This window comes from Ursus americanus, chromosome 6, assembly GCF_024610735.1.
Source record: "Ursus americanus isolate L20-20 chromosome 6, mUrsAme1.1.p, whole genome shotgun sequence".
In the NCBI taxonomy this organism is placed as follows: Eukaryota; Metazoa; Chordata; class Mammalia; order Carnivora; family Ursidae; genus Ursus; species Ursus americanus.
This window is the reverse complement of record NC_142132.1, coordinates 8,970,802-8,997,777: the sequence shown is the minus strand read 5'-3', so window position 1 is coordinate 8,997,777 and position 26,976 is coordinate 8,970,802. Positions and strand designations below refer to the sequence as shown.

General features: G+C 43.0%; 1 protein-coding gene across 5 annotated transcripts; it reads right to left on the bottom strand.

Annotated features, from left to right (window-relative positions):
• Positions 1–213: 213 nt before the first annotated feature.
• Positions 214–26,946, bottom strand: C6H10orf88 (chromosome 6 C10orf88 homolog). 5 transcript variants are annotated; one of them, XR_015724701.1, is made up of 7 exons: positions 26,680–26,945; positions 25,791–25,994; positions 24,736–24,805; positions 19,840–20,046; positions 12,957–13,411; positions 1,655–1,775; positions 227–490 (listed from the first exon to the last, which is right to left on the bottom strand). XR_015724701.1 is itself a non-coding variant. In XM_087862609.1 (6 exons), the coding sequence occupies exons 1-6, from the start codon at positions 26,841–26,843 to the stop codon at positions 1,757–1,759; spliced, it is 1,119 nt and encodes a 372-aa protein (XP_087718735.1). In that variant the 5' UTR covers positions 26,844–26,945; the 3' UTR covers positions 214–1,756. The 5 variants fall into 5 exon arrangements, 4 of the variants coding, with proteins under 4 accessions (XP_087718735.1, XP_045671695.2, XP_045671694.2 ...); XM_087862609.1 differs by having other exon boundaries at positions 214–1,775; XM_045815739.2 differs by lacking the exons at positions 227–490; positions 1,655–1,775 and adding an exon at positions 1,782–3,252 and having other exon boundaries at positions 26,680–26,946.
• Positions 26,947–26,976: the final 30 nt, after the last annotated feature.

The following is a 26,976-nucleotide window of genomic DNA, read 5'->3' as shown; positions in this document are numbered from 1 at the left end:
AAGCATCTAGCCCAGTAGCCCTTCCTGTGAAAATGTTTACGTGTCTTTTTTCTTCTCTACTCTCTCTCCTTATACTGCAATATATTACAAGCTAGTGGCCCCAAGACGCAAAGTGGGTAGTACAAACATTCAAGTAATTTACATAAGCATCACCGTCCACAAAAATACTGGAGGCAGAGAGGAGTATTTTTCAGCATTGCACATTTATTCAAAAGTACATAAATGCGATGTAAACACTATTTGAACCTGACTCAAATAATAAACTCTACCAGGAAAGAAACCCTACGCATGCAGATACTTGTGCCCACCCAAGTCAGAGTCCCTCGTTTACGTCACAGGAGCATGGCGGCAGGGGATCATAGTTGGTACGCGAGCTACATTCGTCACAGCACTGGAGGCTGGGATAGGACCCAGTGCTGGAGGCTGTGGGCTCGGTGACTGGGGCTTGATTACTATTGGTGATGGCCAGAGCAGCAGGTGCCTTCGAGGTCTTAAGAAAAGACATACACAACGCATGGAGTTAGAATTTTTCTTCTTGGTCCATTGGTCACAATCAGGGGTATCTACGAAGTTTAGGCCGAGAGCCAATCAAATACGTAACAGTAGCCCGAAACGAGAGCTCTCTGCCCCTGGCCCGAGCTCCTATCTAATCCCTTCCTCTCCCAGGATTGCTAGAAATGTAGACTCAGGTCACAGCCAACAGGGGAGAGGGAACTGCAAGTGTGGATCAGCCGGCTGATCGCTGCAGGCCCAGCAGGTGCAGAGCGGGATCGCGAAGGTGCCACACTTGGCCGTGCCCCGCGTTCCGGGATTTACCTTCTAGCTCACAGCTTAACTCCCCTGGGATGGGAACGGCACTGCTTCTAACGACCCATCTCTCCCAGATTGGAAGGTTCCTCTCCCCCAAAGCTAATTCTCTTTTGTCTGATCGACCCTCCCTTGTCAGGTGTCCCCCGGGATCGTCACACAGCTCCGCTTCCCCATAGTCCTACAGGCCCACCTCACTGTCCCCAAGCCCATGCACGGTGACGGAGAGAACACCGTGAGAGCTCCCCCAACTCAGCTAAGAGGAGATCAATTCAGCCTGTCCTCTGCGTGAATGTGAGGCACAGACTCACTCCCAGCCTCCCCCCAGTGTGCAGTGCCTGGGACGGAGGGACGGCCCAGCCAGTGTGCGGAGTCAACAGCTGAGGGTCCGTTCAGTGAGAGTAAGTGGAGCAAAGCAGCACAGAGCCCCCCAGCCGAGAACATTCTACTTACGAGCTCACAGCGCCGAGCCAGAAGGGGAGAAAACCAAGATTCTACACCCACTTGCTATTCATGACCTCACCCAAGGTGGGACCACAGGGCAAGGAACGACCTCGCTCAAGCAGAGAGCCCCAGGGATACTATCTGAGGGGGTATTTTTCTTTTTCTTTTTTTTTTTTTAAAGATTTTATTTATTTATTTGACAGAGACAGAGACAGCCAGCGAGAGAGGGAACACAAGCAGGGGGAGTGGGAGAGGAAGAAGCAGGCTCCCAGCAGAGGAGCCTGATGTGGGGCTCGATCTCAGAACACTGGGATCACGCCCTGAGCCAAAGGCAGACGCTTAACGACTGTGCCACTCAGGCGCCCCTGAGGGGGTATTTTTCACTCTTACCCACATCACTCACTTCAGTTCCTCGGCTAGTTTGCAGTACAGACAGATGACAACACCCGTCAGCACAGCTATGACCATCAGTAAGCCGCCTCCAATGGCAATCATCATCTCGAGGTCAAGCATGTCGCACACACCTGGGCAGAGAAGTGCAGGGAAGCAGGGAGTGTGGCCTCCCCCCATCCCAGCCCCCTCGCCGCCTCAGCACCCTTCCTTCGGCGGGGGACCCGGGAGCCCCAAGCCGCAGAGCCTTCCATGTGTAAGTGTGTGAGAGCTCCCGGGGAGGCCTAGGAGCCGAGGCCGGCCGTGGGGGGAGCAGGGTTTCTTCGTGGATGAAAAGCAACTGAAATGCAAAGTCCAGAGCAGAGGAAAATCGGGAGAGAAACTGGGAAAAAGCTTCCTTTCCGTAGGCAGCGGTGGGCAGCTACAACTGACACAGGCCGGCCCTTGTGCAGGTAGCTTTACTGTGAGCACCGGGGCCTCCTGAAATAAGTCACTGAGAGTCAGGAGTGACCCCAGCTGCTCATCAGGTTTAAACTACTTTCTGGGAATGACTAAGGAAATGTCTTTTCAAAATGTCGTCTGTGCAATGCTGAGAATCGGCAAACCCACATTGTAAGTGATATGTTTTAAGGGAAAAGAGTGTTTCATTCTCCCACTGACAATTCTCATGCCATATTAGGGTTTAAGGAGATTCTAGGAGCCCTTGACCTTCATTCTGTCTCTCCAGGAGACCACAGGCCCTTTGGACATTTTTCCTCCTAAATCCTCCCAGGAAAATTTGTCTGGAATCAGCAAGCTGTTTGACACTCTGAAATGAGGGAACAGTGAGCCCAGAAGGAGGCATAAACAGGGCAGCTGCTGAGCATACTCACTGTAGTTAAAACGTCCAGATCTGGATGAAGGCCAACTATTAAAAAATTTTTTTAATTGAGGGAACAGGATATTTTATGAAACCTGTAATTTGAGAAAGAAGGATCGGATCATCCTTGCTAGAAGGAATTAAGATCCAAGGTCAAAGAACTCGCCTTTGAAGCACAGCCACCGTCCAGCCCCATGTTCCATGCCACCGGCATGTGACATCAACTCCTGGGATAGCAGCTCTTCCACGGGGTTCTGAATTCTGTCCCATGTGTAGGTGGACTTCAGCCCCCAGGAAATAGATATGCTTTGTTGAACCATTTCGTTCTAAGTCTTTCTCTTTTCAGGTCTCATTTCCCTCACATTGATTCTCAGGCTTTGACTCCTCGAAAGCAGGTTAAAGATTTCAATGAAAAAACATAGAAAGATAGAAACATGGGGAGGCTAAAACTCCCCTTACACTTAAAAAGTTCAGTTAGAGAAAACTGAATGGACTTTATGCTTTAGCTACACAATGAAATAACGCAATGCCATTTACGAGGATCCGTGGGTATGGGAAGATTTTCGCACTTCATCAGGAAGATACAGGGTTACAAAAATGAAAGTTGACTAGGACACCTGTTCTAGTATGTGTGTACAATACAGACCCTAGCCAGCCAACCTAGTAACACCAAATGAGGAGACTCCAGGTGCAGATGACATGGTTTAGACATGTCTCTCCCCGCCTCTCCCTCCGAAGTACAACTGTAATCCCTGGGGAAAAAAAATACAAGAGTCAAACAAAAGCTCTGGAAAGAGTTGGAAAGAGGAAACAAACCGGTTAGAGACCCCAAGCCTGGATGAGCAACACAGCAGCAGAACAGAAGAGGTAGCCCAGGCTGAATCTAGCAACAGAAGGTGGTACCAGTGGGCTTACTGCTCCGGGGACTTAATGCAAGTCCTGGCAACAACCCCACACTAGCAGGGCAACAGCGGCAAGTGTGCGGTGTGGGAGCCCCACTGGCAGTAGAAGGCCAGGGGAAGTGCTCTGCTTCCTCGCTGGTGCCGAGACTCCTCTCCACTGGGGGACAGCGGGGTGGCCAGCTGATAGCCCAGAGGGGATCCATCGGAAGAAGCATCTCTGTCCCTATGCACCAGATTCCCTTCTCCCACCTAGACGTACCAGATGGCTCGAGCCTGAGGAGTCTCCTGCTCCTCCTGGTCGTGCTGTCAGGCCCCAGAGAGCCCCAGCGACACCACAGAAACTAAGCAGATCCGAACAGCACTGCAAAACTGTCGTTAGAAGCTCATCCCACAAACGTAGACCAGGACCGACACGCTAAACCCAAGCAGGTGACGACCTGATAAAATTAAAGATTTACACAGGACTTAACCCAAATATAGAATTCTACGGAAAATCACCTGTCGGACCAAGAACCAGAGAAGTAACACCTGAATGAGAAAAGACCATGAACTGATGCTAACAGCAAGATGAATTAAATGTCTGAATTATCCACAAAAGGATTTAAAGTAGCCATCGTAAAAAAAAGCTTCAACAATCAACCACATATCTTCCTCCAACAATCAAAATATAGGAATCTCAACAAAGAAATGGAAGTCAAAACAGAAGAACCAAATGGAAATTATAGAATTGGGGGGGGGACCTCACCAGATGGGCTCAATGGCAGATGGGAGATGGCAGAACCCAATCAGTGAACTTGAGGACAGAGCAAGAGTATTTACCCAATCCGAACAAAAATTTAACATAACCTCGGGGACCTATGGGACTATGACAAAAGATCCAGCATTTATGTCATCAGAGTCTTAGAAGGAGAGGAGAGAAAGGATGGGGCTGAGCTTCTGAAGAAACAAGACAGATTCAAGAAGAAGAGCAAACTCCAAACAGGATAAACCCAAGAAAAGCTATAGCAAGACACATTATAATTACACTTCTGAAAACTCAAGACAGAGAAACAACACACGACCTACAGGGGGACACCGGGTGAACCATGGACGTCGCATCTGTAACCACAGCAGCCAGACACAAGTAGCACGTGACATCTCTCAAGCACCTAATGAAGAGAACTCCAAATTCTATACCCAGCAAAACTATCCTTCAGGGAGGGAGGGGGAGAGAGACATTCTCAGACGAAGAAAAAGAATTTGTTCTAAATATATCTACCCCTTAGAGAATGGTTAAAAGAAAAATAAAGTGAAAATAGCTCACCCAAGTGATGGGGATGGGGAGGAGGAATTTAGGGAGCATAGTAAGAAAGGCCTTTCTGAGGATGGGACGTTGCAGCAGAGGCCTGGGGAAAGGGAGAGGTCAAAGTGAGGTGCATTCCAGGCAAAGCAAGTATTGATGACAGAATCTTGAGGCCGCAATGGTTTGGTGTGTTCAAGGACCAGGAAAAATGCTGTTGGGGCTAGCGTGGGATGTGCGAAGAGGAGTGGCAGCACACCAGTTGGGACAAGTAGCCAAGGATCCAATTTTGTTGCGGTTTAAATCCCAAGTAAAAAGCCTTTTTCCCCACCGGCTGTAGAATACCTTTGCGGTGTATCAACGGGGTTTTAGGAAGGAGCTCATGCAAGCTGGCTGCACAGTGTGTGCTTTTAGACTTAAACCAATGGTTCTCAATGTGAGTGGCTGGTGGGCTTCGGGAAACGCGAGGCCTGGCCCCACCCTCAGAGTTTCTGATTCCATACGTCTGAAGTGGGGTCCGAGAATCTGCATTTCGAGTAAGTTCCAAGGTGATGCTGATGCTGCTGGTTCCTGAACTAGACTCGAGAACCACTGCTCAATGGAATTGATTGTGAGTCCCTCCTGCACGAAAGGTAGGGTACAGAAGGGGGACTTCAAAATCGCCGGAATAGTAATGGTACTAAGGAACACGTGTGTCATTGCCATTTAAGAAGACAACAGAGTAGAAAAAGGGAGAGAAAAATTGAACATCTGTCATTTAACATCTACTATAGGTGTCATGCTCAGAATATTATAAGCCTCATGCCGTAGCATGACGTAGGCTGTGCTATCCCCCATCTTACAGAAGAGAAAACTGAGGTCAAGAAAAACATAGAATCACTCATCCAAAGTTCCACAGCAGGTGAGTGACTACGGTGGAAGGAGAGTTGGGGTTTGTCCACCCTTGTCTATTTTCCTCTAAGCCATCTTGGAAATATGTCTTCCAAAGGCATTTGGGGGGACGTCAAAATGGTAGAAAAACATGAAGAAGATGCTAAATTTGCTTTACCTTGAGAGAGGGGGCCATGGAAGAAGAGTTGCAGTTTATAAATATAAGAAAATCAATACCTCTGAATTTCTGATACATATAAAACATAAGTTACATCTTCATTAACACAGAAAAATTAAGAAATGGAAAATCAGGAATTAAAGCTCATCTGAATTATTTCTAGTACTATAGTCATGAATAATGTATTATTTTAATCATTTTATAAAATATACCTTGTGCGTCCTAGTTGTAACTATTTCGAGGCAATTTCTTTCTTTTTTTTCTTTTTTAGAGATTTATTTATTTGACAGAGAGAGAGACAGCCAGAGAGACAGGGAACACAAGCAGGGGAGTGGGAGAGGAAGAAGCAGGCTCCCAGCGGAGGAGCCCGATGTGGGGCTCGATCCCATAATGCCAGGATCATGCCGAGCCGGCAGACACTTAACGACTGAGCCACCCAGGCGCCCTTCGAGGCAATTTCTTTTTTTTTTTTTTTTAAGATTTATTTATTCGACAGAGATAGAGGCAGCCAGCGAGAGAGGGAACACAAGCAGGGGGAGTGGGAGAGGAAGAAGCAGGCTCATACCGGAGGAGCCTGATGTGGGGCTCGATCCCAGAACGCCGGGATCGCGCCCTGAGCCAAAGGCAGACGCTTAACCGCTGTGCCACCCAGGCGCCCCGCGAGGCAATTTCTGAACCAAAGAACAGACCACAACTATCAGAAACTGTACAGCTATTAACAGGAGGGTTGAGCTTTAAGTGCGACACATTTCCCGAGTGTGGGAAGAAATGCTACTTACTGGCTATATTGGTTGTGAATAACTTAGGAAAAGCTTGATAAAAGTGACATAAACCTCCTGTTACTGAGGTTGAGTGATCATAAATGAACACCGTATTAGGTCTCATTTTAAAAAACTAAATTCACCAAAACATGAAATGAGTATAAAACATCTTTCTCATGTTAAACAAAAACTAGATGAAAGGAAAATATTTCTGGGGTGCCTGGCTGGCTCAGTCAGTTAAGCCTCTGCCTTTGGCTCAGGTCACTATCCTGGGGTCCTGGGATAGAGGCTCTGAGTCCGGCTCCCCCCTCAGCAGGGAGTCTGCTTCTCCTTCGGCCCCTTCCCCCCACAACTTGTGCTCTCTCAAATAAATAAATCTATTTAAAAAAAGAAAATATTTATATTTATTTAAGACAGATAGCTTCCAGAGTAGATGTGTTTATTTTTTAGATGCAAATATATGACACCTCAAGACATAAAACAGTCATAATTTCTGAAAATCATATCAGCCAGAGAGAAGCGCAATCTCCTTGATTCACATGCCTTCCTCCTCGCGTGCAGTTCGGCACTTCACATGTTAAAAACCCCAGAGAAGGGCTCTGCAAAGAAGAACCACTATCAGCTCAGAAGAGAAGAGTTCCTTATACTTTCTGTGTTTACTGAAATGAGACAAGATGACCTCTCTTGTCTTATATCAAATGCAAAATCTAAAGTAATAATCTTAACAAAAAATGGCCAGTTTTGATGTTTCTTTCCTACCCACAGTAGAGCTCCAACGTGACAGAATGTAAAATTAATGGCTCCAACATAAACTAATGTTGCAGAAATACCACATCTAGTTTTTTTATCTGAAATAAACAACATAAAATGTAATTTGGTGACTGGAAATTAAGGGTTGCAAGGCTTCAGTACTCTAAGGTTTCCAAGAACAATCAACTAGAAAAAGAAAATATATCAAATACTGTATTTTTGTCATACCCCTAAAACATAAGGCCTTTATATAAATTAAAACAGTCCTTAAACATATATACAATACAGACTCGTGAATTAAAATAGAAATCCTTAAAAAGTTTAAACACTTAAACAAAAATAAAAGTAAATACAAGTAAAAAATAAAAGTAAACAATATTGCAACAAAAATAACGGACGACCCTATCATGCTCATCTTAACGCACAGTCCTGGATCGACAGCAACAAGTACAGTTACAACTAACTGAGGTCACCGGATGTAAGACGATGATCCTCAAATGACATTAAATACTTGCTTTGAGCTTTGGGGGTTTAGGCTCTGCAATAAATATGTAATAAATATCTGCAGTACACCCTACGTGCCGAGCACTCATCTCTCTCCATTTGAAAGTCTCTCTCCGGAGTCCCACTGTCTCAGGGCCGGGCCAGGGGGCGGGGAGGAGGGACTCCGCAGCAGGTCCGCCAACAGAGCCATCCTGGCGTCCATGTGCTCCTGGAGCTTGGACAGTCGCTGATCGATGTAGTCCACAAGTTTCTTTTCCATCAGTTCCATATTTTTAGTAAGAATCTTTTCCAAGTAAGCGCACACAGGTTGCTCTTCCATTCTAAAAATAAAATTTAAAACACCAACATAACAATTATCCCTGATACCATAACAGAAACAACCGAACTCAAGCAAGCAGCCAATGTACGTTGCGGAAACCTGTCTCCGCAGCGCTGTCGCCAAAACATATCGATGACAGGAGACCACAACCCGGAATGCCCAGAGCATTGTGTATCTTTGATTCTTCCAACATTTCGGCATACCAGTGACATGAGGGCAGAACGAAGACATGATATCTACGCTCACAGCACAAGTCTCCACAAAGGGTCTTTTGGTTTTGAGCCCCAAATCAAAACTGAGCTGGCCCAATTTTTTTTAAGGTATCTACGTATGTGTTCCAAGAACCTCCCCAAACAACCCTACGATTTCAAGTTTTGTCTTTTGTCACCCACACAACCTCACTAAATACTGGAAGGTTCTTTTCTAACCTAATACGAAAACATTGAAAAATGAATGTAACTGGAACGGGCAAACAGAAATAAAAATAGTTAAAAGGGGTGCCTGGGTGGCTCAGTTGGTTAAGTGTCTGACTTCAGCTGGGGTCATGAGCTCAGGGTCCCTGCTCGGGGCAGGGGGGGTCTACTTCTCCCCAGCTCATGCTGTCTCAAATAATACATAAAATCTTTTAAAAAATCAGTAAAAAGCATTCCAGTTTCTCAAGTTCACAACCAATGAACACCAGGACAGTGAATTTCAGGGCATGGTCCACGAAACCCTGGGGTCGCCGTGACTCTTTCAGCTTCCACGAAGGAGCAGCTTTCTTACACTACCACCAAGAGGGTCTCTGAACGCTTCATCCTCAGATCCTCATGAATGTACAGTGACACCTTCCAGAGGCTACACGAGGTGCAATGTCACTGCTCAGGTGATCAACAGAAGTTGTGCTGGAGTATTCTTCCGTTTCTCAGACTTTCCAAAGGTAGTAAATTTAGGGTATCAAATTTTCCTTGGAGATTAAGCCCGCTTGTTCTCAGTACTTCTGCGGGCTTACTAGCTGCTGATGCTACGTGCTGGACGGACACAGATGAGATGCAACCAGAAGCTAACATGGACTCCATGCACTGCACAGAGTACCATTGTAAGCTTTTTTTAGAAAACATATTTCTCATAAAAATTGTTACGTTACTCTACAGTGGGTTTGTTATTTTTAAACAAATGACTCCTTTCACATACTCTCCATACATAAAGGTCCTTTAGAGTCCTCAATTATTTTTCAGAGTGTAAAGACCAAAAAGTTGAGAACCCCACTCTAGACTGTATGAGGGGTTTTGAAAACTGTTACTATTTTTTTCCAAGTTACTCCAGAGTCACAGGAAGTTGTAAAGATACTAGAGTTCCCCAGGACCCTTCACCCAATGGTTACATCTCACCTAACTCTGGTAGAATAAAGCAGCACAAAACTGACATTGGCACGGTGTGCGTGGAGGCCGTTCTATCGCACGTACACGTGATACTCACGTGAACATCACAACTGAGATGCACAACCATTCCTTCACTACAAAGACCTCCCTCCTGCCACCCCCTATTGTCACATCCACTCCCCTAACGCCCTCTACCCCTAACACCTGGCCACCACCAATACAGTCTCCATCTCTACAACTCCATTTTGAGAATGGTATGCAAATGCAATCATCCAGCATGTGACCTCCTGAGAGTCTCTTTTGTCACTCAGCATAATGTCCTCAGGAGCCATCCAGGCTGTTGGGTGTGTCAACGGTTCGGTCCTTCTATTGATTAGCATCCCGTGACTGGACATCCCACACTTTGTAACTGTTCTTCTCTTTTAAAACATTTTGGTTGCTTGAAGGTTTTGGCTGTTACGGAGAAATAAAGCTTTGCATGAAGAACTGGGCATAGTTTGTTGTGTGGACATAAGTTTCCACTTCTCTGGGATAAATGCTGGGATAAAGTAGGATTGCTGGATCACACGGTAAATGTTTAGTTTTCAAGAAACTGCCGCAGTATTTTTTACAGTGGCTGTAGCATTCTACACCCCCTGCAGCCAGGTAGAAGAGATCCAGTTTCCCCACATCCTCGTCAGCATTTGGTATCATTACCGTTTTTTGTTTTTATTTTACTCTTCAAATAACTGTGCAGTAGTATCTTGTGGTTTTGATACTCATTTCTCTGATAGCCATGAGGTCAAAGATGATCATCTTTTCACTTGCTTATTTGATATGTGTCCCCTTTCTGGTAAAATGTCTCCATGTCTGCTGCCCATCTTCTGATTGAATTTTTTTCTAACATGAATTTTGGGAGCTACCGAAATGCAGGCCATTTGTTCAATTTGTGACTTGCAAATATTTTCTCCCAATTTCTATCTGTATCTTAATTCTCTTAACAGGGTCTTTCAGAAGGAAGAAGTTTTAAATTTTGATGGGATCCAATATATCAATGTTTCCATTATTGTGATTCTGGTATCAGCTAAGGGTCTTTTCCTACTCTTAGGTCCCCAAATGTTCTCCTACATAATACTGGAAAAGTTTTATAGCTTTATGCTTGTTTGTTTTTAAACATTTTATTTTTAAGTAATCTCTACACCCAACATGAGTATCAAACTCACAACCCCAAGATCAAGAGTTGCATGCTCTGGAAAACCCAAAAGAAGCCACTCCCAAACTATTAGAAGTTATAGAGCAATTCAGTAACGTGGCGGGATACAAAATCAATGCTCAGAAATCAGTTGCATTTCTGTACACGAATAACGAGAACGAAGAAAGAGAAATCAGGGAATCCATCCCATTTACAATAGCACCAAAAACCATACGTTACCTTGGAATTAACTTAACCAGAGACGTAAAGGACCTTTATTCTAGAAACTATAAATCACTCTTAAAAGACATTGAGGAAGACATAAAAAGATGGGAAGATATTCCATGCTCATGGATCGGAAGAATTAACATAGTTAAAATGTCCATGCTACCCAGAGCAATCTACACTTTCAATGCTATCCCGATCAAAATACCGATGACATTTTTCAAAGAACTGGAACAAATAGTCCTTAAATTTGTATGGAACCAGAAAAGACCCCGAATCTCCAAGGAACTGTTGAAAAGGAAAAACAAAGCTGGGGGCATCACAATGCCGGATTTCGAGCTGTACTACAAAGCTGTGATCACAAAGACAGCATGGTACTGGCACAAAAACAGACACATAGACCAATGGAACAGAATAGAGAGCCCAGAAATGGACCCTCAGCTCTTTGGGCAACTAATATTTGATAAAGCAGGAAAAAACATCCGGTGGGAAAAAGACAGTCTCTTCAATCAATGGTGCTGGGAAAACTGGACAGCTACATGCAAAAGAATGAAACTTGACCACTATCTCACACCATACACAAAAATAAACTCCAAATGGATGAAAGACCTCGATGTGAGACAGGAATCCATCAGAATTCTAGAGGAGAACATAGGCAGCAACCTCTACGACATCGGCCAAAGCAACCTTTTTCATGATACATCCCCAAAGGCAAGAGAAACAAAAGATAAAATGAATTTATGGGACTTCATCAAGATTAAAAGTTTCTGCACAGCCAAGGAAACAGTCAGAAAAACTAAGAGGCAGCCCACGGAATGGGAGAAGATATTTGCAAATGACACTACAGATAAAGGACTAGTACCCAAGATCTACAAAGAACTTCTCAAACTCAATACACGAGAAACAAATAAACAAATCAAAAAAATGGGCAGAAGATATGAACAGACACTTTTCCAATGAAGACATACAAATGGCTAACAGACACATGAAAAAATGTTCAAAATCATTAGCCATCAAGGAAATTCAAATCAAAACCACACTGAGATACCACCTTACGCCAGTTAGAATGGCAAAAATAGACAAGGCAAGAAACAATTGTTGGAGAGGATGTGGAGAAAGGGGATCCCTCCTACATTGTTGGTGGGAATGCAAGTTGGTACAGCCACTCTGGAAAACCGTGTGGAGGTCCCTTAAAAAGTTAAAAATTGAGCTACCCTATGATCCAGCCATTGCACTACTGGGTGTTTACCCCAAAGATACAGACGTAGTGAAGAGAAGGGCCATATGCACCCCAATGTTCATAGCAGCAATGTCCACAATAGCTAAATCGTGGAAGGAGCCGAGATGCCCTGCAACAGATGACTGGATTAAGAAGTTGTGGTCCATATATACAATGGAATATTACTCAGCAATCAGAAAGAACGAGTTCTCAACATTTGCTACAACATGGACGGCACTGGAGGAGATAATGCTTAGTGAAATAAGTCAAGCAGAGAAAGACAACTATCATATGATTTCTCTCATCTATGGAACATAAGAACTAGAATGATCAGTAGGGGAAGAAAGGGATAAAGAAAGGGGGGGTAATCAGAAGGGGGAATGAAACATGAGAGACTGTGGACTATGAGAAACAAACTGAGGGCTACGGAGGGGAGGAGGGTGGGGGAGTGGGATAGACCAGTGATGGGTAGTGGGGAGGGCACATATTGCATGGTGCACTGGGTGTTATACACAACTAATGAATCATCGAGCCTTACATCGAAAACCGGGGATGTACTGTATGGTGACTAACATAATATAATAAAAAATCATTATTAAAAAATAAATAAATAAATAAATAAATAAATAAATAAATAAAGAGTTGCATGCTCTGTAAAAAATAAAAAATAAATTTAAAAAATTAAAATTAAAAATTAAAAAATTAAAAAAAAAAAAGAGTTGCACGCTCCGCCGACTGATCCAGCCAGGCACCCCTACAGCTTTATGTTTTACATTTAAGTCCATAATCCATTTTGAGTTATAGCCCCTAAAATTACTGGAAACAGATGCAGACAGTAGTTAGTGAAACGAATCTGTTTTCCTCCAACTGATTCTTCCACCTACAAAGCCTAAAGCACACTTGTCTGAAATACTTACGCAACAGCAACAACGCCTTCCCCGGCCTTAGTGATGCCTTCCTGCCACTTGGCGTCGTGTCCCACACGGAGATGGTTAACCTGACTGCATAAATTCTGGAGAAAAGGCAGCAACTCGGACTTAGGTATATTTGAGCTGTCACTTGCTTTCTTCGGGAGGAGAGAAGAAACTGCATTTCTGAGGTCATTCTCAAGAAGAGAATGGTTTTGCGGCACAATGTTGTACTCTTTGAGGTTTGTAATATTTCCTCCACCAGGTGGCTGCGGACTTTTATCAATGGAAGCTTTTAAGTCTTCGGTCCCGTTGCCGGATGTCAATCCGGTTCTAAAAGGGAAAGGTGTGGAGGGTGACTTGTCTGGGGCTCCTGAAGCAGATGACGACTGCAGGTCGACCATACGTTTGTGGCCAGTATTTCCCCAAACCGACTGAAGCTGCTCTCCGGTGGGAACACAATTCTAAGCAAGGCAAATAAATACATGTTACTATTGACAGTGACGACAGCTAACTTTTGGGGTAATTTCTGTAAGTCAAGCAAGGTGCATTCTGTCATTTGATCCTCAAAACATCCATACAAAGTAGGCTCTGATTACTACCCCAATCTTAAGCTGAAGAGACCAAGGCTAAAGGTAACTTGGCTAAGGTAACACAACCAGTAAGTGGCAGAACTGGGACGTGAACCCAGGCCCCCTAACTCCAGAGTCAAGGCTTTTAATGATCTCACTGTAGTTTTTCCTAAAGGAAATATTAAATATTAGCATGCTTAGTAAAACTGCATTAGCATTAATGTCTCCACTACAAAGGCCTCCTTAATTTATGGTAATAAAATAGAGTACTCTCAACTGAGGCATAGTAATTGATAATATTCTTAGAATTCAATATCCTCCACCAAGTTTCACATATAATAAGTTAACCTAAGGAAATCTTTTATCACTAGCTTATCATGGAAGACACCAGATAGCTTATATACTAGAAGTGTGATATTTCACCAGTACATTTGCGACATCTTCAATGACTAAAATGAGCCAGCTTGTGGCTACGACCGCCTTGATGATTTGTAGGAGGACAGATTAAGTTTTATGGCCTCAACTGAACTGGCTGCATTGTGACAAGATTCTGGCTCACTTCTGTGATGAGGCTACATGGTCTCCCATTCAGGGGCATGTTCTTGCTACGCTCTTCGATTTTTCCGTAAGAGAAAAGCAAAACTACTTCTAGCCTACTAAACTGTTAAGCTATAGGGCTGTATCCTAAATTGGAAACACAAAAAGTCTATTAGAGATTCTTACGGGAGATAACATCGCATCCTTACTGTTGCCCGACACCTAGTGAAAGAGACTGAGACAAGTATTGTACAGGTGAGCTGAAGAAACTCAGCACATACATCGTCCAGATACTCTCAAAAACGATTCCTGGATCAAGCCAACCCAAAACTCATTCAGTCAACAAATATTTACCCGAAATCTACGCTGTGTTTCTGGCCCAGGGAATAAGTGGGTGAATAAAACAAATGAAAATCACTGATATATGGAACCAATACGGGGGCAGGGAACAATGGAAAGAAGGAAGGAAGGGAGCAAGCGAGGTAGGGAGGAAGGAAAGAAGGAAGGAAAGCAGGCAGGCAGGCAATATATCATGTGGATGGAGATGGTGATAAATACTTTAGGGAAAAATAAAGGAGGTAAGGGGAATAATGAGAGCCAGGGAAGTTGTGGGGTGGGAGTGGGAGGGTCTCCATAGAACTTCTTTTACTGAACTGTACTTTGGAGGAATACTCTTTATAAAGAAATGTTATCTTCTACTGAATGCAAGTTTCGGATAAACCTTAAATTATTCCTAGAAGACGGACTGCATACAATATATAATTATATAATTTAAATATATAATATGTATATAATTAAATACAAAATTTTAAAATTCAACAACTCTCCTTTGGTAGAAAGGGCCTTAGTCCATCACGATGACAAAGCTAAATTATTTTTGGTAGTGGTATAATAGTCCAAAAAAACCTTAATGACAGAAAATTGAAAATTCCCTTTTTTTAACTGAATTTTCTTTTTAGAGACAGACAGCATGAGTGGGGGGTAGGGGGAGGCAGAGAAAGAGAGAGAGAATCTCAAGCAGGCTTCATGCCCAGTATGGAGCCCGACTCTGGGCTCGATTTCACAACCCTGAGATCATGACCTGAGCCGAAATCAAGAGTCAGACGCTTAACAGACTAAGCCACGGAAGCACTCCAGGAAATAGAAAAGTCTGTATAAACAGCAGTGAAATCAACATCAAAATTGTGTATGACAATTAATTTGGCAATTAATTAAGAAAATCTAAACGCAAATAAGGTGCTTGCTATGTGAGGTTTGCTTTTCTAATAGAGCAAATTTTGATTGTAACAAATTCACTGATTATAAAAATTAGTCATATTTTTCTCACATGAGAGCTCTTAAGGTAATTTCCTTTTCTCTTTGTATTAAATATCAAGGAATTCACAGGAAAGTCTATGTGGCAGGTGCAGTAAATAAACCAAGTTTATTTACCAGGTGCTGGTGGCTCTTCTGTTTCCTTGTGTTTCATTTTATTCAATTCTTAATTTCTTGTGCTGTCACATGTTGCCTTGCAAGGCCCACCAAACCCTTCTTTTTAAAGATTTTATTTATCTATTTATTTGAGAGAGAGCAAGAGTGAGAGAGATCACAGAGGAAGAGAGAGAGAAAAGCAGGCTCCCTGCTGAGCGGAGAGCCCGATGTGGGGCTCGATCCCAGGACCCTGGGATCACCACCCGAGCTGAAGGTGCTGAGCTACCCAGGTGTCCCCAAACCCTTTTAAAAGTAGGTGGGGGAACAGGTATGAAATAATTTACATGTATTTATTGCTTAGGATCCATGTCATATGTTATATGGAAAACACTTAGAGTAGCTTAAAAGAGCTATAAAAGCATTTGTGCAGAGTTCTGTCCATACACCTATACGTGAATATGTAAAGGACTATGTATCTGTGTATAAACATAATCTTACATATGTGCACATTTACCCCCAGACTGGTGCAAAAGTGCTTATTTCTGAATATCTTGTCAGATATCTGAAAGGATTGTCTAACTTTTGTTATAAAAAATTTAAACAAGGGGCGCCTGGATGGCACAGCGGTTAAGCGTCTGCCTTCGGCTCAGGGCGTGATCCCAGCGTTCTGGGATCGAGCCCCACATCAGGCTCCTCCGCTGAGAGCCTGCTTCTTCCTCTCCCACTCCCCCTGCTTGTGTTCCCTCTCTCGCTGGCTGTCTCTATCTCTGTCAAATAAATAAATAAAATATTTAAAAAAAAAAAAATTTAAACAAGTATCACCTTGAAAAAGTAAGAAAAAAAGATACTTGTTATTTCAAAGGTGAAAAAAGTAAACAGTACAAATCCTGCATAGCTGAGTATGGTTCCTTTGAGAAAAATCGGGTGCTTCCCCACTCGGGTAACATTAAATGAAAACTACAGGCTAGGCACTTTGATACAGAATTCTTATTCAGTTTTTCTAAATTGTAAAGCAAAAACAAATCAGAGCCAGCAGATTTTAACTTCAAAGGTAATGAAGTAAGATTTCGACAAAACTTTCAAGAACACAAGCAACCCCAAAGCACAGGTGAGGCCGGGAGAGGTAGAGGGCTTCTAACAAATCTTCCCGGGTCGCTTCTTTCCCCTTCACGACAGGACCTGCCCAAATTAATGTAGGAAGGTTCTAAACAGTGTGTGCGGTCACACAGCTTCCACAGAAGGAAGAGTTTTGATCATGAAACATCTCTACTTTATTTATATATTTATTTTTAAGTTTTTTTTTTTTAAGTAATCTCTACAGCCAACATGGGGCTTGAACTTACAAGTCCGAGATCAAGAGTCACACACTCTACCATCTGAGCCAGCCAAGTGCCCCAAAACATCCCTAATTTATACTTAACAAATAGTTACATAGCTTATACGACATTTTCCAGGGAGACAGTCCATGTAGATAGGCTTGTTAATAATATGCAATCCTAGAAAACCAGGTATGCCCTGTAAGAATCATCCCATAAATAGAACCTCCCCACTTGGAAGAGGTCTTTTATTAGCATGTTTAAAAGAAGATTTAATTGCACCATCTTCCGTCTTCCCCAGGTGCTCCCCAAATGTCCCCATGTACAATGATTCAGTGGGGGGGAGGGGGCAGGTCACAACACATGCACTGGATGGAAGGACTTGCATGTGTTTCAACATACACAGAAAACTGTAGGATACACACCAAGCTGGGGAACAGAAGGACAGCTGGGAGAGCACTTCTATGATTTACTTAATGCACTTCTGATCTGATTGAAATTCATAGCAAAGAAAACATGTTATTTTTGGAATTACACCAAAAAACTTAAAGAGATGGCAAAAAAAAAAAAAATCAACTATCCATGTTACCTCTTTTTCCAAAGTTAAGTTTTTAGAACATAAAAATCAGTCCATGAGCTGATTTTAATTCATTACCCTCTCTGATGTTTCCAAAGTCTTACACACAAAAAATAATTTCTTCTTGTTTTACATTTTCTATCTCCATACGATCCTTCCCCCCGATCATTTGTTCTTAAAATATACTATGCATTAAGAAACATCTGGGGATGCCTGTTTGATATACTGATTCCTGGACCCCACCTTCTGGGTTTTCAGGTCATTGGTGACAGCCAGGAATCTGCACTTTATAAACATTCCAAGGGACTCTGATACAGGTAAGCTCCTTATCTCTATCATTCTTGAAACAAACCCATTATACCCTGGGTACCTCCACATTCCGACTACACCCATTTACTGCCGAATCCCTCAAAATCTGGTTTCCATCTCATGATCATTCAAACTGACCCCCTGAAGATCTCCAAGGAGTACTTAGTTGATAATCCAAAAGCACATATATCCTATACTTACTCGGAGCCATGAACAAGACAAACAAACCAGCTCCCTGTTTGCATAAAACTTCTATTTTAATGAGATAAACAGACCAATATATAAACAACAACAAAACAGTCAAGAAGGCTCTGATGAAAATATGATGCAGATTTGGAGGAAAAGGCTATTTTAAACCAGTGGTTAGGGAAGGTCTCACTAAGGACATACCATTGAAGCTGAAATGTTAATAAAAAGAAACAGGCAGCCTTGCCAACGTCTGGGGAAAGGGCTTCTGGATTAAGAGAAACGTTAAGATGCAAAGGTCCTGAGCACACCTGAGTATCTGAGGACTACACACATCAGCATGTCTGGAGCCAGGGGGCCCAGGAGATGTGGCAGGAGATGAGGTTAAGGAATCAAAGGAGGCCCAGATCTTAGACACCAGGGTGAGGAACCTGGGCTAATTCTGCGTGTGATGGGAAGCAGTCACAGGGCTTTACACAGGGAAGGATGGGTCTGATTTACCCTTTGAGATTATTCTGGTTGCCCCGTGGAGCATGGACTGCAGTGGAGCAGGAGGACCAGGTAGCGACTTCCTGAGGATCGAGGTGGGGCGATGGGAGGAGAGAAAGAGGGGAACTGGTACTTTTTTGAAACCCTCCAAAAAGATGAAGCAATGCCAAATCACACAACTACTCATGTCAGCACCACAACCTGAAATCAGGTCTCCTGACATCAGATCTTCTCTCGTGCTACTCGGTCACACCACTGGTCTTCCGCTGTTCTGTTCCTCTTCCTGCTCCCTACATCGCTTACCTCACCTAGCTATTCCCCACGGACCTTTCTTCCTTGCTCCGGCTCTCCCTACACCACTTCCCCTGTCCTCTACGGGGGTACATCTCTCAAATCTCCCTTCTGCTCCCCCGCCCCACCCTACGCCCCCCTGCGGTTCCAAATGCTCGCATCACCATCCCAGGCGCTGTTCGATTCACATCTACAACTTAATATTCCCAAAATCAAACTCCCTTTTTCCCAAGCGGTCTCCTCCCTTGGGTTCCATTTATATTGTCGGTATTACCATCTTCAAAACCTCAATGTCCCCTTTAACTCTATTTTTCTCCGGCAATACCAGTATCGAGTTCGTCGTCCAGGGCTGATGGTGCCATTGTCGTAACACCTCACCAGCCAGCACCAGGTTAGATGCCCAGTTACAGACCCTCCTTAACGCTCATCTGGATGAAGGAAGGAACATGGAACTGCTCCCCCTGGAGTCTCACCTCCTACTGACTCACGGTTCCTTCTCATTCCTCTTATGCATAGCGCTGGGTTAGATTTTCTCAAAATGTAGGCAAAACCATGGATGAACTTTTTTTTATCTTTTTTTTTTTAATTTTTTATGTTAGTCACCATACAGTACATCCTTAGTTTCTGATGCAGTGTTCCATGATTCCATGGATGAACATTTAAAGTAACATTCAAAGCCCTCTATGATCTGGCCCCAAGCTAAACTCCCCCAACCACTTCTTCACCCCAGAGAAGTGAACTTCTATTCATTTCCTAGCTATATCTTGTTCCTTCTGGCACTGAAGAGTTAATCCATGCTATTTTCTCTCTCCCAAATTGCATCCCTCCAAATTTACTTGCCCGGCCCCATCCTTCTTCCTTAAAGGTCTAGATAAAATGAGACTATAAAGATCCTTAAAGATAGGCCAGAAACTAATTGATCTTTGAACTTTCTAAAGTGCTCAAAACATTGCCTTATTCACTGACAAGGTGCTTAATAAATATTTGCTGAATGAGTGAGTAAATTAATGCAAAATTGTGAAGATCTGTGGTAAGATATTTTTTGTAGAAGAGAAAGTCTATAAAATGCTATTTTATAAAAGCAAATAAAAATAATCAAATCAACAGTAAAGAACAAAGAAGAAGCTGAAGTCAATACATGTCCTTATAAAAAGCCGTCATTTTGAAATTTTAACGGTACCTGGACAGAATCCATGTCTACCAACCTGCTGCTGAAACTTAACCATATTCATCAACTGCTGAGCACCAGGTGACAGCTTTGACCCCATAGCCTCCATGAGAGTTTGGACCCTCTGCAGGTCTATCCTTGATCCTAGAGCAGGAGAGCTTGTTGAAGAATTTGCTGAAACCCGCTTCAATTGTACCACAATTTTACTGATGAACACACACTGCTTTTCACCAAAGGAGAGCAACTATTATAAAACAGAGAAGTTCCGGAAAATAATAATATTAGACAATAATCACTATTTAAGGTCACCTTTTTATATAAACTAGCAATAATAATGTATTTAGGAAAAACAAATAAACTTTAAACACATTTTCATTTTTAAGTGTTCCTGAAAATTATAATGATCAGCACTTCTAATTTACTATGAGGGTCATGAGAACTATTTATATTAAAGAATATCATTTCAAACTGAAAAAATACACAATATACAAAAGGGACTACAATAAAATTTCATTCACTTAATGAATAAAAATAAACTACACCAATCTGAGAACTTAACACAGCACAGCTAGCTATAATACTACTTAATACAAAAGAAGGCTTTACAAAAGCACTTCCAAAGTATTTACGAAACTACTAAAAATATTTAGCACCTGCGTGGCTCAGTCAGCTAAGTGTCTGCCTTCGGCCCAGGTCATGATCCCAGGGTGCTGTGATCAAGTCCCACATCAGGCTCCCTGGTCAGCGGGGAGCCTGCTTCTCCCTCTCCTGCTCCCCCTGCTTTGCTCTCTCTGTCAAATACATAAATAAAATCTTTTTAAACCCTAAAAATAAGTAAGTCTTTTAGAATTGAGAATTATAAAAGAAAATTAGAATGGTCTAACATAACCTACTGGTTCACACACAAAAAAGAGGAGGTCAGGGGTGATTTTCTGACTTGTCAGAGGATTACCCAAATTGGTAAAAGTCAAGCTTGGAGCCTAGCCCTCTGGCTTCTATGGCAGTGTCCTGCCCAATGCCTTACGCTGTCTTATTTCTCCTTCTCCTTCTTTTTTTTTTTTTTTTTAGATTTTATTTATTTATTTGACAGAGAGAGGGGGAGAAAGTAGCAGAGGAAGAGGGAGAAGCAGATCCCCTGCTGAGCAGGGAGCCCGAGGCAGGACTCGATCCAGGGACCCCAGGATCATGACCTGAGCTGAAGGCAGACGCCTAACCAAATGAGCCATCTAGGCGTCCCTGTGCTGCCTTATTTCATCCATGTTTCTAAACCAAAAGACATTTCTTGTGTGATGTGGACAACAAAGTAGCAAAGTGGAAAGGGACCAAGGATTTAGAATCAGACAGAGTCAATGATGATTCTACTTAGAGCCTGTGTAACCCCGGGAAAAGGCAAAAACCTGAGTCAGGAATAAAATGAGGGAGGGTAAAAACAATGATTTTACATGGTTGTAATGAAGATTAAAATTCCCAGTACCTACCACTGACTAAGTGCTCAAAAAGATGGGTCAGTAACTATTAACTTTCATATACTACTGCCCCAGAACAAGCTTTAGTAGGCCTAGGATTTCTCTAATGAGACCACCCTTAGCACTCCCATAGAATTTCCATAGAACAGTTAACAAAAAACACTTCCTTCAGAGACACACACAAAACCATATGTAACATGACAACACAGGTCAAGAACCCCTAATCCAAGAACTCAGAGTGTGGCACCAAAAAGGTGACTGTTCTCAACAATTAAGGAACCACTGCATTAAATTTATACACCTACCGTCTAACCTCCCTACGACCCGTCTGCCTTTCCATCCCCTTTGCCCCACCACCGAATATGGGACTTAATCCTACTCATTGAGTCAGCTTATAACGCTGTCTATTTCATCACAATAGAATGTCAGCAACATAAGGGCAGTCCTTCATCATATTACTGCTAACTCCTACATGTCTAGTTATAGTACCCAGCATCAGTAGGCATTCAAATACTTGTTGAATGCATTAAACACTTCATTTAAATAAATCTGGAAGCTATTAATATATATTGTATAAAATAGTATCTTGGAATAATCCATTCTGTAAATTTGCTACAGCAGGCTATGAAATTACTTATTTATCTCATTCTAAAGTCTTGTAACCCTGTACAAAGTAACATAAAGATAAAAAGATAGCAAGGATTTATTTCCTTTTTAAAAAAAGAATTAAAAACAGCTTTATTATTGGGCTACAGTTCACGCGCCAAGCAATCAAATGACTTAAAGTGTGCGATTCAGTGGATTTTAGTATACTCACAGGGTTGTGTGGCCATTTTAATTGTATTGTATTTTTTCTTATTTTTTATTTAAATTCTAGTTAACATACAGTGCAATACTGGATTCAGGAGTAGAATTCAGTGATTCATCACTTACAACACCCAGTGCTCACCATAAGTGCCCTCCTTAATACCCATCACACATTTAGCCCACCCCCCACCCACCTCCCTCCAGCAACCCTGTTTGTTCTCTATCTTTAAGAGTCCCTTATGGTTTGTTTCCCTTTTTTTTTTCTCCTCCCCCCCCCCCCCATATATGTTCATCTGTTTTCTTTCTTAAATTCCACATGAGTGAAATCATACGGAATTTGTCTTTCTCTGACTGACTTATTTCACTTAGCATAATATACTCTAGCTCCAGCCATGTTGTTGCAAATGGCAAGATTTCATTCTCTTTGATGGCTGAGTAATATTACATTGTTACATATACCACATCTTCAACCATTCATCAGCCAATGGACATTTGGGCTCTCTCCATAGTTTGGCTATTGTTGATAATGCTGCTATAAACATCAGGGTGCATGTACCCTTTCAAATCTGTATTTCTGTATCCTTTGGATAAATACCTAGTAGTGCCATTGCTGGGTCGTAGGGTAGCTCCATTTTTAACTTTTTGAGGAACCTCCATACTGTTTTCCAGAGTGGCTGCACCAGTTTGCATTCCCACCAACAGTGCAAGAGGCTTCCCCTTTCTCCACATCCTCATCAACACCTGTGTTTCTTGTGGTGTTAATTTTAGTCATTCTGACAGGTGTCAGGTGGTACTCATTGTGGTTCTGATTTTATTTCCCTGACGATAAGTGATGTTGAGCATCTTTTCATATGTCTGTCAGCCATTTGTAGGTCTTCTTTGGAAAATGTCTATTCATGTCTTCTGCCCATTTCTTAACTGGATTGTTTTTTGGGTGTTGAGTTTGATAACTTCTTTATAGACTTTGGATACTAACTCTTTATCAGATGTCATTTGCAAACATCTTCTCCCATTCCACAGGCTCCCTTTTAGTTTTGTTGATTGTTTCCTTGGCTGTGCAGAAGCTTTTTATCTTGATGAAGTCCCACTAGTTCGTTTTTGCTTTTGTTTCCCTGGCCTCCTGCAAGTTGCTCCAGCCAAGAGCTTTCTGCCTGTGTTCTCTTCTAGGATTTTGATGGTTTCCGGTCTCACATTTAGGTCTTTCATCCATTTGAATTTATTTTTGTATATGGTGTAAGACAGTGGTCCAGCTTCACTCTTCTGCATGTCCAATTTTCCCAACACCATTTGTTGAAGAGACTGTCTTTTTTCCACTGCATAATCTTTCCTGCTTTGCTGAAAATTAGTTTACCATATAATCGTGGGTCCATTTTGGGGTTTTCCATTCTGTTCCATTGATCTACGTGTCTGTTTTTCTGCCAGTACCATTTTGTCTTGATGACTACAGCTTTGGAGTGTAACTTGAAGTCTGGAATTGTGATGCCTCCAGCTTTGCTTTTCTTTTTCAGGACTGTTTTTGCTACTTGGGGTCTTTTGTGGTTCCATACAAATTTTAGGATTGTTTGTTCTAGCTCTGTGAAAACGCTCATGGTATTTTGATAGGGATTGCATTACATGGATAGATTTCTTTGGGCAGCAAAGACATTTAACAAAGTTTGTTCTTCTAGTCGATGAGCATGGAATGTTTTTCCATTTCTTTGTGTCCTCTTCAATTTCCTTCATAAGTTTTCTACAGTTTTCAGAATATAGGTCTTTTACCTCTTTGGTGAGGTTTATTTCTAGGTATCTTATGGTGTTTGGTGCTGGCCATCACAATTTTAGAACATCACCCAAAAAGTAGCCCTGTACCACACAGTGGCAGTCACTCCCCATCCCACCAACCCCCCCGGTTCGTTTATATATATATATAATATATATATATATAGCCCAATAACCCCAGACAATAACTAATCTACTTTCAGTCTCTATGGATTTGCCTATTCTGGACCATATATATCATACAACATATGATCCCAAGTTCTTTTGCATAGTATGTTTCAAGGTTCACGTGTGTTTCTATATGCTTTTTATGACCCAATACTTTTCCATATTTTGTTTACACATTCAGTGATGGACAGTTGGGTTGTTTTTTTTGTAACATTTTGGCTATTAGTAATGATCAACATTCATGTACATACCAGGAAATTTTTTTTTTTTTTTTTTGGTCCTCTACTTTATACATGAGGTAGTTTGAAAGAAATAAAGTTATCTAACCAAGGTCACTCATCTAGGCAACAAAACAGGGGGAATATTGTGGGCCTATGACTTCCAGCTCAGCAACTTTTCCCTAGGCTCCAGTGGTATCATTAAAGTTCACCTCTATGATATTTTTCATATTCAAGGCATCAGTCCAAATCCCTTTAAATTTTGGATGCTCCTCTCTAATTCCCTAATTCTTCCCTAACTTCCCTAATTCCCTTCTTTCTTGATATATTCCCCTGTATCTTTCTTGATATAATGAAGCCAAAACTGCTTATAGCTTTCATGACACCATATTTTTATGTCAAGATAATCAGGAACAAAGTTGGACTAAGCATATTACCGAACCAACAGAAAACAAGTACAAGTTATACAAAAACATTTGCAGTTGTCAAATTAGTTAAAACCTAGTGATGACTTACCTTTATTTTACAAGCATCACTGGAGGACTCCAATTTTAAATATTTTTTGTAGAAAATAATTTTGTGCTCACTAAAAACAAAATAGAATTTAAATTACTTTTACTTCTATTATTTTTATAGTTACATTTAAAAATGAATTGTTTCAAATGAATAGACAAAGAAACAGCAGAACCAGCTATAAATGCAGAAAACAGACTGATGATTGCCAGAGGGATGGGCAAAATGGATGAAGGGGAATGAGAGACAGAGGCTTCCAGTTATGGAATTACTAAATAGTGGGAATAAAAGGTACAGTAGAGGAAATATAGTCAATGATATTGTAATAGCCTTGTACGGTATGGTAACAGATGATATTGTATTAGCAATAAGTCAATGATATTATAATAATATTGTATGCTAACAGATGGTAGTTATACTCGTGCTGAGCATAGCATAACCTATAAAGATGCTGAATCACTATGCTGTACACCTGAAACTAATGTAATGATGTGCGTCAACTATACTCAAAAAAATTTTTTTTGTTTCTAAGCCATTACTTAAATTCTGAGATTGAATTCGGGTAGATCTTGGTAACAGAACCTAGAGAAAAATCAAACTATAACAAGCTGAACGAGCTGTGGGTTACATAGACTGGTGTGGCACACTCTTGGGCCTGTGCACCATTTGTAATGGACTTACTTTCAGAAAAATGTGTTCAACGTTCCCGACTAGCTGCCAAATTACCTTTGGAAAACAGACCATTGTGTGTTCATGGAGAAGCCGAGAAGCAGGAATAGGGACCGACTGTAGTCTGTACAGTCTATACAGTCTACCTGGTACCACCCTCTACCCAGTCACCTCCCTCAATTAGCTCGAAATTTCCACATTAACAACAATGAGAAAGCTCAGACTCTCTCAAAGATCCCTTAAAGGGAGAAACTTCTACTCCTGCTGGTAGGTTTTTATCTTCTCCCCCCGAGTGCCCGGCATCAATGTCAGGCAGTCAACAAATACCACAAAAGCTGGCAAAGTCCCACGGCTTGGCGAGAACACCTCCGCGTTCACAGGTTACAAACCTGTTCTCCGGGTCACCACAAACGGTCTTGCCCCTACTGGTTCCACAGTACTCCTCTCCTAAGTATACTTCCATATTTCTTGCTGAACTTAAAATGCCCACAGAAACGATTTCTTCGCCTCCGTTAGGGTCACATCGCAGGTATAGGAAGCAGGGCTTTTCACCGGGGCTGCTGAGGCTGCTCTTCAAAACCACCAGGTCTTGGCTGAAAAGAAAACCGTCCAACATATTCATCGGTGTACTTGTCCGAACACCGCTCACGACCCTCTTATTAGGCCACGGGTCCTCCTTCGAACTCACTTCTTCATCTACCCCTGAGGTCCCCGCACCTTCCCAAGCACCCAACAAGCGCTCAATACAGATTGCCAAGCAAATGCACACTCCGGACACCGGGGCTCTGCCCTCTCCTGTTTCCTCGAATGCGGACGCGACCCCCTGTAGTCGCTTCTCATTTCAACAGAAAAAGTTCCCTGGGCACCGACTGCGTGCACCAGAGTGGGAAACGAAAGACGCTCAGAGGCAAACGCCTATCTTTTCCATAACGAAGCTGCTGGGGACTCTGGACAGTCACATTTATTAAGGCGGACACGGGTGACAGGAGGCCTTCGCTGGTTCGTTTGTGCGGGGAGAGGGAGGCGGACCCCGGTTCCGACCCGGCGGAGGTGCGGGTCCTCGGCCGCCAGCCCCGCGCGCGACACTCACGCCCCCGGCCCCGCCCTCCGGCCCCCGCCGACGCCGGTCCCCGCTCCCCGCACAGACCTGTCGCCAGCTGGGCTCCCGGATGCCAGGCCCACACCCTCTCCCCGCACGGCCCCCGCCTGCCCTCCCGGCGCCCCCAGGAGCGCGGCCGTTCGGCGGCCGCGGCCCCAGACCCCGCCGGCCCGGCGCACCCCGGGGCAGGAGGCGCCAGCGGTTCCTCCCAGTCCAAGTCCCGGGCGCCGAGGTCAGCCCGGGTGAGATGGAGGCTGTGGGTCAGGGCTCCGCAGGCGGCATCCCAGGAAGAGGCCAGCATCGGGCTGCAGCTCAGTCCCGCGTCCTCGGCCCCAGTCTCCATTCTGCCGCCGCCAGCCCAGACCGAGCCCGGAACCTCTCTTCCAGGGCTTGCGTTTCCGCCAGGGCAGCGGGGAGGCGAAGACGCAGAGCGACTTCCGGCTCGGCAGGCTTCAAAAACGCAAGACCCGCCGCTC

Excerpts from the sequence above, each read along its gene's own strand:
- C6H10orf88 (XM_045815738.2), bottom strand. The coding sequence starts at position 26,843 with ATGGAGACTGGGGCCGAGGACGCGGGACTGAGCTGCAGCCCGATGCTG. Across the intron at positions 24,806-25,790 it reads TGTGGTGACCCGGAGAACAG|TGAGCACAAAATTATTTTCT; the intron begins GTTTGTAACCTG and ends TTTTGTTTTTAG. Across the intron at positions 13,412-19,839 it reads TGGTTAAGTTTCAGCAGCAG|AATTGTGTTCCCACCGGAGA; the intron begins GTTGGTAGACAT and ends TGCCTTGCTTAG.